This window comes from Lampris incognitus, chromosome 19 (genome assembly GCF_029633865.1).
Source record: "Lampris incognitus isolate fLamInc1 chromosome 19, fLamInc1.hap2, whole genome shotgun sequence".
Lineage (NCBI taxonomy): Eukaryota > Metazoa > Chordata > Actinopteri > Lampriformes > Lampridae > Lampris > Lampris incognitus.
Genome location: NC_079229.1, coordinates 18,049,259 through 18,062,823, shown reverse-complemented (window position 1 = coordinate 18,062,823; position 13,565 = coordinate 18,049,259). Strand labels below are relative to the sequence as shown.

At 44.0% G+C, this 13,565-nt stretch overlaps 1 protein-coding gene and 1 non-coding gene across 6 annotated transcripts in view; both read left to right on the top strand.

The window, feature by feature from the left end:
* The window catches only part of phldb2b (pleckstrin homology-like domain, family B, member 2b), a 61,473-nt gene that overhangs the window by 27,632 nt on the left and 20,276 nt on the right, over positions 1 to 13,565 (top strand). For 4 of the 5 annotated variants that reach the window (XM_056299283.1, XM_056299282.1, XM_056299285.1 and 1 more), the window contains 6 exons: positions 3,122 to 3,502; positions 5,753 to 5,914; positions 6,167 to 6,304; positions 9,404 to 9,532; positions 11,798 to 11,953; positions 12,321 to 12,431. In XM_056299283.1, coding sequence (XP_056155258.1) covers positions 3,122 to 3,502; positions 5,753 to 5,914; positions 6,167 to 6,304; positions 9,404 to 9,532; positions 11,798 to 11,953; positions 12,321 to 12,431 — 1,077 coding nt within the window. The remainder of the gene's footprint in view (positions 1 to 3,121; positions 3,503 to 5,752; positions 5,915 to 6,166; positions 6,305 to 9,403; positions 9,533 to 11,797; positions 11,954 to 12,320; positions 12,432 to 13,565) is intronic. The other variant, XM_056299284.1, reaches the window with a different exon arrangement.
* Positions 167 to 239, top strand: trnar-ccu (transfer RNA arginine (anticodon CCU)). The gene has a single exon. It is a non-coding gene; the product is annotated as a tRNA-Arg (tRNA).

Sequence of the window (13,565 nt, the reverse complement as noted above, 5' to 3'; positions counted from 1 at the left end):
TGAAATATGGATCAAGAACTTCCTAGAAAATAGTGCTCAGAATTGGCACTGCTTGATCCGCTTCTGATATGCATTCAAGAGATTAAAGAGATGCATTGATCCTTCTGAACTTTAAGTGTTTTTGGCTTAAACTCATCAGTCCTGCATTCCTTGGGTCTGCCACGGTGCCCCAGTGGCCTAATGGATAAGGCACTGGCCTCCTAAGCCAGGGATTGTGGGTTCGAGTCCCATCTGGGGTGGGATCTTTTGGGGTGGCAGTATGGCCTAGAGGTAAAGTGGCCAGCCAATAACCGAAAGATTGCTAGTGTTTTTCAGTTGGAGGGTGTTATTTCTACAGGGCCCACCATATCTTCCAATGTGGCCATGAGCAAGGCATTAACTGAACCCCAAAAACTGCTCCCGGTGCGCTGCACCGCCTTCTGAACTTTCTGGAGAAATACATATGTGTGTATAGATAGGTGGGATATGCGAAAAAGATGCACCTCAGTTGGCCTTGTGTAAAACTGACCAAGTAATCGTCACGTCCAGCTTTTCTCAGTCCTCTTGCCTTAGTCTGCCCTCTAGTGGTAGGATGATAAATCAGAGTCTCGTCTCAAAGTGTGCGTGTGCGTGCATGTATGTGTTCGTGTCTGTGTGCTCGTCTGCAGTTTATGCACCAGAGTTTATTGAAATACCACACCAAATTTGGTGCAATATTAAAACTTTATTTTAAGATAGCAATGTGAAACAAGATAGCATCCAAGGGCATGTTATTGTTAAGTATCCCAGCTTGCCAATTAAATTGTAAATAGCTTCATATGTATTGAAGGGCCGCCCCTCGTCTAATTCTGGAGTTAATTACAATTTCAGGAGAGGATTTCAACAAATGTAGGAAGAAGAGAAATAACATTGGTTAAAGAGGGGATAGAAATTAAAATGAAGGAGAAAAAACAATAGAATTAAAGAGAGAAACAGACAGAGGGAGAGAGAGAGAGAGAGAGAGAGACTTAGACTTGAGTCTCTATACTCCTATATTAGTCCTCTGTGTGCCAGGGTGCCATGACACCAGCTCATGTTTCTCCAGTTATTTCTGTTTATTACTCTTGCTCTATTTCCTCACATTGTCTCTTTCTATCCCCTCTCTTTCTGTCCATCTGCGTCTCTATCTTTCCATCTCTCTTTCCCTGCTCTCTCATTTTAGCCTCCCCCCATTGCCTATTTCTTTAGTGTCTTTAGTGTCTCCCCTATCTTCCTTATCGTTCTCTTCCCCTCTCTCTATCTGGCCCTTGCTCTCTCACACTTTCTCTTTCTTTCTATTAACAGCTGATTGCTACAACAGCTCCATTAGAATAGAACAAGGTGACAAATTGACACAGGCTCATTTTGCTACTGTTCCTAACACATATGAGTTGTGTGTGTGTGTGTGGGTGTGTGTGTGTGTGTGTGTGTGTGTGTGTGTATGTTCATATGTTTGGGTGGGTGTATAAGTACACATTCATACAAAACACATATATATAAATTATTTATTGGACTAAAATTCCTCCTGTCTTGGGCGTTGTGTGTATTTGCTTCTACTATTGCATTTATTGAGTTGAACGTTTGAACGAAGGATTGTAATACTAATATAATACATAGTAAATAGCCATAGGGTGAAGCCAAATTTCTCCTAGCCTTTCATTCCTTTCTCCTTTTATTTAATCTTTCTTCCTCTCTTCTCTGTACCTTTTCTCTCTCTTTCACACTTGCATCCCACTGACTTTTATGTTTAATGGCGTACTGTGAAATATTGAGTCGGTTTCTTTATTAGCCTAGTCATATACAGGGGTGTGGTGTGCTGTACGTTTCCCTGGTACCATTAGTGCCCATCCACGTGAATGGAGAGCCTGGTCTCTAAATCTATTCCTGTGTTTTTTGGCAACACGGCTTGCTCATGCAAATGCTTCAGATTGATTGACAGCTGTTCATTAGCACGTTGAGCTCCCTTTTTCCTCATACCCCCCCCCCCATCGCTACATCCTCCCCCCTCTCCCCCGCCACTCTCTCACCCCCTCCCCTTTCTCTCACTCACTAATGTTACTCACACTGGCTTACTGTGTGGGTTTCATTTTCCTTCTTTCCCTAAAAGGGCCCACACAGTACATCCTATAGGGGAGTGTTTTGACCCTCTGCAGCCTCCGTACATCAGCCCCTCAGCAGTTTGACTTCAGGGCAGGCAGAGTTGTGGCAGAGAGATTTCTCAAGAGTTTTGTTTTGCTGCTGTTGGAAGGACATAACAGTTTAAATCAAGCATGTAAGACTGTGTTATAGACTATATACTATAGGCCATACAGAAGGACTTTGGAGGATGCTGCAGAGACTAAACAAGGACATTTGAAGCAGAGGAATTAACTGCTTCGATGCTTCCACAGGTAACCTGAGTGTTAGAAACTTCATGATAATACCCTTTGGCTCAGTCACTGTGATTCCTTCCTTCCTAATGCTACCAACAAAATAGAAAGGGTGTTTTTAGGTGTAGGACAGGGTTTTCCAACCATGTACCATTAGAGCTGACTAGGTGTGCCATGGAAAAAAAAGCCATTTCACATTTCATTTAAAACTGATTACATGTTTCTGTTGAAAGCTGTACACTAAAGCTTGTAAACTACTTGCAGTAGTGTCAGTGGATATTGATTTATCATTGGGGGGGGGGTTTATTATAAAAAGTGTGTTGTTGTAGGAACAGAAGGATGGGGAACACTGGTTTAGGGTACATATATATATATAAAATGCATGTAATGAAAAATTTCAGTATGTAGTTTGAAAAAGGTGTCCCGCTGGGCACAAATTAGGGGAAGACATCCAAGACATACGTTGTGTTGTGTCAATAAGATTAAGGTGACAATGCTCCTAAGTATTGTTTAAGTTAACTGATGCGCTAGAGTTGTGATTGATCTAAGTCGTACTCACCCTGTCTTACATAATTTTCAGAGGACTCTTCCACAGCATTTGGATGAGTCCTTGCAAGTTTAAGGACTATGGCCACCAAAGCTGTGGCCACAGAACAAATCAAAACATTTTGTCTGTATATAGCTTAACGTGTGTGTGTGTGTGTGCGTGCTTGTGTGTGTGTCTGTGTGTATGTCTGTGTCTGCATGCCCTTCAGGAGCGCCAGAGGCTGGAGACCATCCTGTCTCTATGTTCGGAGTTGGGCCGTACTGACAGCGGGGGCACAGGTATGAGTCCCGGCTCTGCCGTGGCCGACCTCCAAAAGATTAACCGGGAGCTTGAGAAGCTTCAAGTGAATGACGACGACGATGATGACGACGCGTCAATCTCCGTCTTCTCTGAGGCATCAGCCATCAACGGATCCCTTGGGAACGGACACATCCCCTCCCCCGGCTCAGAGAATGGTTACTTCGACGATGACCTGCAGGGACGACGGAGACGCAGCAGCGGTCACCGTGACAACAGGGCGGAGTCACCAGCTGTTAGCCTGCGAAGCTCTGCCCCTTCACCCTCACCACGTGCACAGAGGACCAATGAGGTGGGAGAAATTGAGTGTTTCTCACAGTTGTGTTGATAAAACATGCATGGGTACTGGGACAAAATCTGGTGGTTTGATAAAATGTTTAAATGACAGAAAAGAAGATTTAATCAGATGTTTAAACATACACTCACTGGCCACTTTATTAGGTACACCTTGCTAGTACCGGGTTGGACCCCCTTTTGCGTTCAGAACTGCCTTAATCCTTCGTGGCATAGATTCAACAAGGTACTGGAAACATTCCTCAGAGAGTTTGGTCCATATTGACATGATAGCATCACGCAGTTGCTGTAGATTTGTCGGCTGCACATCCATGATGTGAATCTCCCGGTCCACCACATCCCAAAGGTGCTCTATTGGATTGAGATCTGGTGACTGTGGAGGCCATTTGAGTACAGTGAACTCATTGTCATGTTCAAGAAACCAGTCTGAGATGATTCGAGCTTTATGACATGGCGCGTTATCCTGCTGGAAGTAGCCATCAGAAGATGGGAACACTGTGGTCATAAAGGGATGGACATGGTCAGCAACAATACTCAGGTAGGCTGTGGCGTTGACACGATGCTCAATTGGTACTAAGGGGCCCAAAGTGTGCCAAGAAAATATCCCCCACACCATTACACCACCACCACCAGCCTGAACCGTTGATACAAGGCAGGATGGATCCATGCTTTCATGTTGTTGACGCCAAATTCTGACCCTACCATCCGAATGTCGCAGCAGAAATCGAGACTCATCAGACCAGGCAACGTTTTTCCAATCTTCTATTGTCCAATTTTGGTGAGCCTGTGCGAATTGTAGCCTCAGTTTCCTGTTCTTAGCTGACAGGAGTGGCATCCGGTGTGGTCTTCTGCTGCTGTAGCCCATCTGCCTCAAGGTTCGACGTGTTGTGCATTCAGAGATGCTCTTCTGCATACCTCGGTTGTAATGAGTGGTTATTTGAGTAACTGTTGCCTTTCTATCAGCTCGAACCAGTCTGGCCATTCTCCTCTGACCTCTGGCATCAACAAGGCATTTTCGCCCACAGAACTGCCGCTCACTGGATATTTTCTCTTTTCCGGACCATTCTCTGTAAACCCTAGAGATGGTTGTGCGTGAAAATCCCAGTAGATCAGCAGTTTCTGAAATACTCAGACCAGCCCGTCTGGCACCAACAACCATGCCACGTTCAAAGTCACTTAAATCACCTTTCTTCCCCATTCTGATGCTCGGTTTGAACTGCAGCAGATCGTCTTGACCATGTCTACATGCCTAAATGCATTGAGTTGCTGCCATGTGATTGGCTGATTAGAAATTTGTGTTAACAAGCAGTTGGACAGGTGTGCCTAATAAAGTGGCCGGTGAGTGTATATATTACTGGTGGGAATCATTAAATACATACAAATGTGCAGAAATTTGTGGTCCGCACCTTAACCCAGTTTGGTTCCTGGGTTTTGGCTAGGACAGCTCACTTGGATGAAACAGTAAGGTGGACAGAAGGCTAGCTGGCTCATCACCTGCCAACATGTTAACAAGGCTTCAGGAGGGGCTCTTTAGGAAGGCTTTATCAAAGCTTAATCAGGCTTAATGTGGGAAGTATTACTTACGTCGTTTTTGGAAAAGAGGAGGGTGAGAGAGATCACCCCTCGTCACGCTGGGGAGAGAAAGTACACATGCTTGCTTTTATATACACAGATGCGCACACAGATGGGAGATATTTGCAGTGCACTTATTAGATTAGAGAGGGCTAAAAGTAACCACCTAGGATTGGCAGCTTGAGAGAGAGAGAGAGAGAGAGTGTGTGTGTGTGTGTGTGTGTGCACAATATGAACAGCTGCCCACAGTTGCTTTTAAAGACATTTGACATTTTTAGCATCACAACTTGTTCTGTTTTACTGCAACATCCATTCCACAAGTGAAATTGTTTGCAGACTTGTATCATATCATTCAATTGGTGATTTCAAGCACATTATAAAATTTGTGTCATATGGATATAGAGTTCAGATATTACAAGGAGGATGATAGGCAGGTAAATGACATTTTTTCCAAATCATTTTTTTTTTTTTGCAAAAACATGGATATTGAAGGAAAGTCTTTTCAGTACATGACTCACGTTAGAAAAAAAGAACCATTCCATTTTTTACATGACTAATGTCTATGATCATAACATGCAATGCTTCACCGTGAATCTTAAATATCGCTTTTATCAGAGCTGTCAGCACAGATGCATTCAAACTGGAGTTGTACTAGTGTGTTTGTTGTCTTTACCAGATGCTGGACAATGGCGGCCGCCGTCGGGGACAGGAAATGAGGCGCACAGAGGAGGAAGAGAGACGTGTGGAGGAGGAGAGAATCCAGGTGCTAAACAACATAGAGGAGCTGGAACAGAAGATCAAGGAGCTGGACAACCAAATGGATGAATCTGTGCGAGAGGTAGAGAGTTAGCATTGAGGGCTGCTATGATATGGACAGATGGATAGAAAAGCACACTACATGAAACATCCATCTTAAAAAGCCATCTTAAATTCCATCTTAGAGTTTGTATAAAGTATTTATGGATAACGCTCAGAGCCTAAAATCACGTTTAATTGATTGCTTGTGTCCCCAGGATAAAATAGATTAGTATAAATATGACACATTTAATAGATTTGTATACATTGACTGAGTAATTGGTGTGTATCCAAGGTGGAGGTGGAGCGAGCACTTGTGGAGGCTGAGCAGGAGTCGGAGCTGGCAGCTCTCCAGCAGGAGAAAGAAGCTCTGGAGACACTCCACAACAAGATGTCCGACCTAGAGACCAAGGCCCAGCAAGAAAAAGAAAAGGTACAACATGCACTGAGGTGTATCAGTAAGGTTTTCCTGGAAAACCATGTGGTGAATAAAGGTGGAGGGAAAGAGAACCTGTCTCCACCTCTCTCCACCAGTCTGACTGTTTCTCTTCCAAACAGTGCTATAAGCACTGTCTCACACCAAAGGGGCTGTACAATTTTGCATAACACAACACAATCACACTAGGGCTATAGGAAGAAAATAACATGGATGTAATCTACAGTCAGCTCATAGCATAAGCTTGGGTTGAGTGAGGAGTCGATGGAGTTGGATAGTGACTAATGTAGCTGCTCATGGTACGACAGCAGACATTGCAAAAAATGGAGTGCTCCAGTGTTTTAGCATAGTGCTAACCTGTGCACATACCGGCTAGCTGCTGTGCTATAGATCTAAATGGACAACAGTGTGGTGATACAAGTCAAGTCAATTTTATTTGTACAGCCCAATATCACAAATTACAAATTTGCCTCAAGCGGCTTTACAGCAACACAACATCCTGTCCTTAGACCCCCGAATTGGATAAGGAACAACTCCCTAAAAAAAATTTAAAAAAAATACACATGCTTACTGTTTTTAAAATGAGATTGTCACCAGCAGGGTTTGTTTAAAGTGATCAATCTTTGGAAAAGCTCATTTTAAAATAACACCACACACAAAGGCCTGTAAGTATGTAAATAGTTGCAAAGTGTTTGCCTACTTACTCTTAAATATATACTTATGTATATTAAATATCTAAGTATATATTTAAGACAGGCGACAAAAATTAAAGTGTATCGGGCCATAATTCTCACCACACTGCTTTACGGCTGCGAAACATGGACAGTTTACAAACGCCACGCAAAAACACTTAACCACTTTCACACCACATGCCTCAGAAAACCTCTTGGCATAAATTGGGATGACAAGATCCCTGACACAGAGGTCCTCACTCGCTCAAGACTGGCGAATATACACACCATCATCATGCAATCACAGCTTCATTGGGTGGGCCACGTAGTTCGCATGCCAGACCACCGGCTCCCAAAGAAACTGTTATATGGCGAACTCGAGCAAGGCAAGCGCTCCCATGGTAGTCAAAACAAGCGTTTCAAAGACACCTTGAAGGTTTCATTAAAGGTCTTCACCATGAACTACGACATATGGAAGCAGAAAGCTCTGAACAGAGGAGAGTGGCATGCAGCTGTCCAAAATGGTGCAAACACATATGAGGCCGCCAGGATTGCTGCAGCAGACAGCCGCAGGCAGGCCAGGAAAGACCATGCCAGCAACCCCCCGAGCTACTCCCACTATCCCATACCCACACTGCCAAAGAACATTCAGGGCGCAGATTGGACTAACCAGCCATCTTTGCACCCACATAATTCGACCCCAACAGGATGACTAGATGGTCCTTGTCGCTTCGATGGACAAACAACATATACATTTAGATAAATATACGTATAAATATACATAAATATACTTATTCTTACTCTTATTCTTAAATGCAGTTATCCCAGTAGCTGTGCTACAAATGCATGGTGAGACAGGCTGGTCCAGGCACATTTGGTTGAGCGTGAGCATTTATAAAGGGCAGGATAAATTTGGGTAAATGTGGAAAATCCCTTCTTCTTTTTTTTTTCTTTTTTTGTACCTAGGAATAATAATTTGATCTGAATATAGGGGATAACAACAAAATGGGGAATTATTAGATTAGAAATTCATCCCTCTATCTTATCTTTCAATTTTTTGGAGGGAAAAAATGTACATAATCTTGACTTTTACACTGAAGGTAGGGAAGAGGGAATGTTTTCCTCCAACCTGGTAAATAACACTAACTTCTAAACAAAAAGAGAAGGAAAAAAAATCTAAGATGGGAAGGGAGTGAATACCACTTGTTTATTTCTATCGTAATTGGTGTGGTTTGTGCGTGTGTAAACATGTATTTGTAAGTGTGTGTGTGTATAATGGCATGCATGATTGAAAATATGTCATTGCCAGTAGACATACACACACATGCACATGTGCCTCCCCTCACACACACTCACTGACATACATTGCAGGAGCATGTGACTAACTGTTAATCCTTCCAATGCTGTCTCTGGTCCAAATATACAGCCGCTAATATGGCCCAGGGTGTAGCGGTCAACAACTGATCCTCGCTCACACACCCCTCAGTGGGTGGACTGTGTGTCACTATATTCATCCCAATAGTTGGTATCAATGACAGGGTAGGAGGTGGAAGTTGATAAAGTGGAGTTTTATGACTGGTGTGTGCATTTGTGTATGTCTGCGCACGTGCGTGTGTGTTTGTGTTTTTTGGGCTCTTTGGGCTGGTACCTTCTCTGGTCCTGGTCTGCTCCTAAAATGTCCATGATCCTCTCAGCTGACACGTGATTAAAATGAGAGAGAGAGAGAGCGAGAGAAAGAGAGAGAGAGAGAGAGAGAGAGAGAGAGAGAGAGAGAGAGAGATTGGATGGCATTGCATTGACATTTCCAAATGATAACACAGAGCAGGTGGAGGTGCGTGCTTGAGTAGATTTGGATGACTATGTATGCTGTGCTATGCGAAAGAGAGGACTGCCATTGTTTCCATGAGTCCACCCTCCATTATTAAACCATCCCACATCTCTCTCCCCCTTCGCCCTACAACCGTTCCTTCGCTCCCTCAAAGCCCCATCCTCCCTCCTTACTCTTACCTCCCCAGCCCTTAACTCTTCTGAGGCTCGCCATCCACCTTTTTTTTTTATCCCCGCCCCATCATCCTGGCCTCCCTGCCTCCCTGCCATCCTTATAGGCCAATCTCACTGTCCTGGTTGCTGTAGCAACTAACTGTGGCTCCCCACTCCCACTAACGCTACCATTCTCTCTCCTGTCCTGAGCGTGCTTGCGTGTGCATGTGTACACGTACACATAAACCAATGTGTACATACTTGTATGCGGGCATCTGTATTGCCTGTGTGTGTGTGTGTGTGTGTGTGTGTGTGTGTGTGTGTGTGTGTGCATGTGTGTATGTGTGTGCGTGCGTGTGTGTGTGTGTGTGTGTGTGTGTGTGTGTGTGTGTGTGTGTGTGTGTGTGTGTGTGTGTGTGTGTGTGTGTGTGTGTCGCTGTGGCAGGCGTGTGAGCTGCTGCGCACAGAGAGGGACAGGGTAGAGAGGTTGGCTCAGAGTGTCTGTGAGCAGCGCTCCCAGTTGGACAGCTGCCCTGAGGCCACGAAGGAACCCCTGCAGGAGCAGCTTGCCAGGGTCAGTACATACATATTCATGCATGCACGCACACACACATGAAGATGCACATTTGCAGGTGTGAATACATATGCAGAGGCATGCAGATGAACTCGCATAGGGGGCAAACTCACCATTCTCCATCTACACACAAGCATGTGAATACTTTCCCCAGACACAAGTCGATTACAAACCCACACATATATGTGTGCATATACATATATATATATATATATATACAAATACATACACTACCAGACATATTCGTACATAAATAGACACCCGCAGACTTGCACATACTTGAATATGCACGTAAAAATGTGTCTTTTATTTTTGCTGTAGTAGATCCATCTGCTCACTGACCCGGCCTGTGGCTGTCGTCTCTGATCTTGTCCTTTCTCCAGTCTCTGTTCCCTCTGTCCAGCTATTCGCTGATCTTGTGATCCACATTTTCTCCCACTGTTTCGCCAGAAGCTCTAACTCTTCACTACTCACCATATTTTGTCAAATAACATCTTTGATAAGCTTCCAGCTGTTCTGTAATCAAATTAGCAACAAGAAGGTTGGCAGCAGGTTCACATAAGCGTTTTACTGTATTGATTCAGATTAGTGTGATGCTTGCAAATTCTTAGCCAACTATGATGTGTATGAGGTGGAATTAGCTTTTCATCATTTAAAAACATCAAAATGTACTAAATACTGAACATAAAAAATGCAAACTGCCGCCAAGCTTCAAGTCACACAACACAAACTTAATAAATGAGATTATTTGCCAAAAATGTGGGTATTCTTTAAACCTTGGCACCATGTGACTTGACAAGCAGTAATGGGTTAATCCTTCTAAAAGCTCAAGACATGCAATTCAATCAGCGGGTACATAGTGGATGAAGTAACGATAATTATTTATAATAACAGATGATTTAGCGGAAATGAATACATGTCAAGAAAGTCTTTGTTGCTTAGCCTTAACAGGGAGATTTTTTAATCGAGGGGCATCAGCCCTGAGCAGCAATCAGCATGATAAATCCCCACATGGAGTCCAGACACTGGTGGTGGTGGCTGATAACTTCTGCTGAGATGATGAGGCTGATGAAGAGATGAAGCTGATGATCTGCGAGGACTAGGCGGTGATGGGGCGGTGGAGGGGCATGCAGAACAGCAGCGTGAACACACTAGAGTCGGAGAGAGAAACATGTTTAAAAAAGAGCAGCGAGATGATAGGCTAACCATGCAGGTGTGTCGTCGTGCTATTGGACAGATGAGAACAGGTGATGTGAACAGCTGATAGCTCAATTAACAGCCCGAGATGATGACAGCAAGGGAACTTATGAGTGTGCATGCGTGAAAGATGAAGGATAAAATAGATGGCAGGATCAAATAAGGAATATAACTACAGACCTATGCATGCAAAAGATAGTCTTCCTGACTGAACTTTTGCTAAAGCTGCATTTCTGTAGAGTAACAAGTGAGGGGTTGCATGGTTAACATTTTGCATGAATACTGAAAACATTGTTTGGGGTGTTGTTTTTCAGGCATAACATTATAATGCATCAATTTTTAGTGAAGACCAATAATACATACTTGGACCTACAAAGATGTTCTCTCTTTAAAAGCTAACCTTGTTACAGGTAGACAAATCAGAAATGTACCACTTATAAAGAAGGATTTCCACTGAGTTTTATGGATTTTAAGACTTTTTATGCCAATAGTGCACCAGATGGCTTTTTGAATAACTTTAAAAAAGAAGAATAACTCAAAAGTTTGAGTTTTTCGCTGAGTAGTGTGATGTTCTCTACATGTTTAAAGTGGTTTTGGTGTAGTCACGTACTACGTACATTTCTCTTGGACCATTTTTGCTTGTTAATTTCTCCTGATTTAGAGGGCTCTGAATGACAATATAATTGATATAATTTGTTGATTAAGGTTTTAAATCGTTATGATTTTCTCCTCATTTAGATGAACTTGTCCTGGGAGTGGACCTTACATGCAATGTCAAACATCGCCATGTATTTCTTTGCACACATTCACATGTCCTCTGTAGGTTCTGTGTTTGAATGAGCCCGATCCCACATTTATGTATGTTTGTGGGTACGTCTTTGTCAATTTGTGACTGCATGCTTGCTTACTTCTATGTTTGTATGCATGTATGTACACCTTTTGTCCTCTGTACCTGAGTTTGTCTCTGTGAAAACATGTAAATGTATGCCTCTACATCTGTGTGTTTGTGTGTGTGTGTGTGTGTGTGTGTGTGTGTGTGCGTGTGTGTGTGTGTGTGTGTGTGTTTAGGACTGCGAGGTTCTGGAGGCGGAGACAAAACGTTTTGAGGACCTTGAATTCCAGCAGTTGGAGAGGGAGAGCAGGCAGGACGAGGAGAAGGAGAACCACACACAACAACTGCTGCGGGAAATTGCCGACTACCAGCGAAGCACTGTCACTCGCAAAGTACGACCTATGTGGATGTTAGCCTGACCCGGGCAAGACTATGAGGACAAATATCTGGTTGATACAAAAGCCATACTTCTCTGAAGTACATCAAGATGAAAGAATGAGGCAGACATTTCTCCTTGTGGCATATTTCTAAGCACTGTGCAGTCTACTTAGATTGCTTTTGGGCGTCTTCCTGGTGCAGCAATCTCTTGTTTTTAAACTACTGTGTGGATTTAAAAATTACGTACGGTTTGAGATATTTGGAAGCTTGAAAATGTACTTAACCTCCTACAGTTTTGGTAGTGTGAGTGCCATGCTGTGCCAGATGACTCACAACACATGGTATTGCATAATAGTAAACTCTGTGTTGTTGTTGGTGCAGGAGCGCCTACTGACACTGAAGAAACAGGCGGCTCAGATTACCCAGCAAGCACAGCGAGAGAAGGACAGCTTCCTGAAAGAGAGGAGCAACCTGGAAATGATGCTGCAGAGGGTATGATACGTGTGTGTGCATGCATGTGTGTGTGCGCACGTTTGTTTTCCATCAAATTTCATTCAGCTAGGTAACTTCAAAACCTAATACTGTATTGGGCCGAATATACCGGTGTGGGAAACCCAGTACCGGTGTGGGAAGATGCAGCACGAATTCACATTTGCGGTGGCCTCACCCAGTACCGTTGATGCAGGGTCTTTGTCCACGTCTGCGTCTAAGTTTTGTCTTCGTTTGTTGGCTGGGAGAGCTTGGTCTGCTGCACTGTGGGCCCAGGGACTGCAGCCTTACCTGGAGCTGCACCCGAGGAGGTAACACCGAGGGTGGTGTGACAGGACGCGGAAGTGGTTCAGGCTAAGCTAATTGCTTGCTAATGCAGACCGGCAGTTCCGATAACACCGAGGGCAGTCTGGTGGCGACCTCACCTGGCGTTGACTGTGGTGTTTTTGATGTCGTCGTGTGGAGTGCAGGGAGGTGTGTCAAGGGTGTCTGACTGGGAGAGCTGGTGCTGGATCGGCTGGGAGGGCTTGGTCTGCTTCATCCGGTTGCTACAGGGACCACGACCCCTGCCTGGAGCTTCGCCCGAGGAGGAAACACGGAGGGTGGGCTGACAGGATGCGTAATCGGGGCAGGCTAGGCTAACTGCTAGCCGATGCAGAACGGCGGTTCCAACAGTCATCCTGGCTAGCGTTTGTTCCCTTGGACAGTGATTTTTTTTTTTTAGTTTGAATGTGTGTGTTCTTGTAGTTCTTGGATGTGTTTTTGTCTGTATGTTGTACTGCTGTGGGCTCGGGGAAACGACATGTTGTTTCATTTCATGTGCACAAGTACATGAGGTGAAATGACAGTGTTCCTGATATACACCGACCCTGAATACAAAGTGATATTTTTTTTTCCCAACAACTCACCTATTTTTTGACGATGATGATGATTACATTTATATAGCGCTTTATCTAGACCAGTGGTTCTCAACCTTTTTGGGGTCCTGGACCCCCTGCGTATTTTTGATCTACCCTGAGGACCCCTCCACCTGATCTTGGGGGAGGGGGGTTGCAATTTGATAGAAACAGTAGAAACTGCATTTTAAATTGCATTATAGCATTTATTCACTCTTTGGGGCAAAAATAAGAGCTTTCA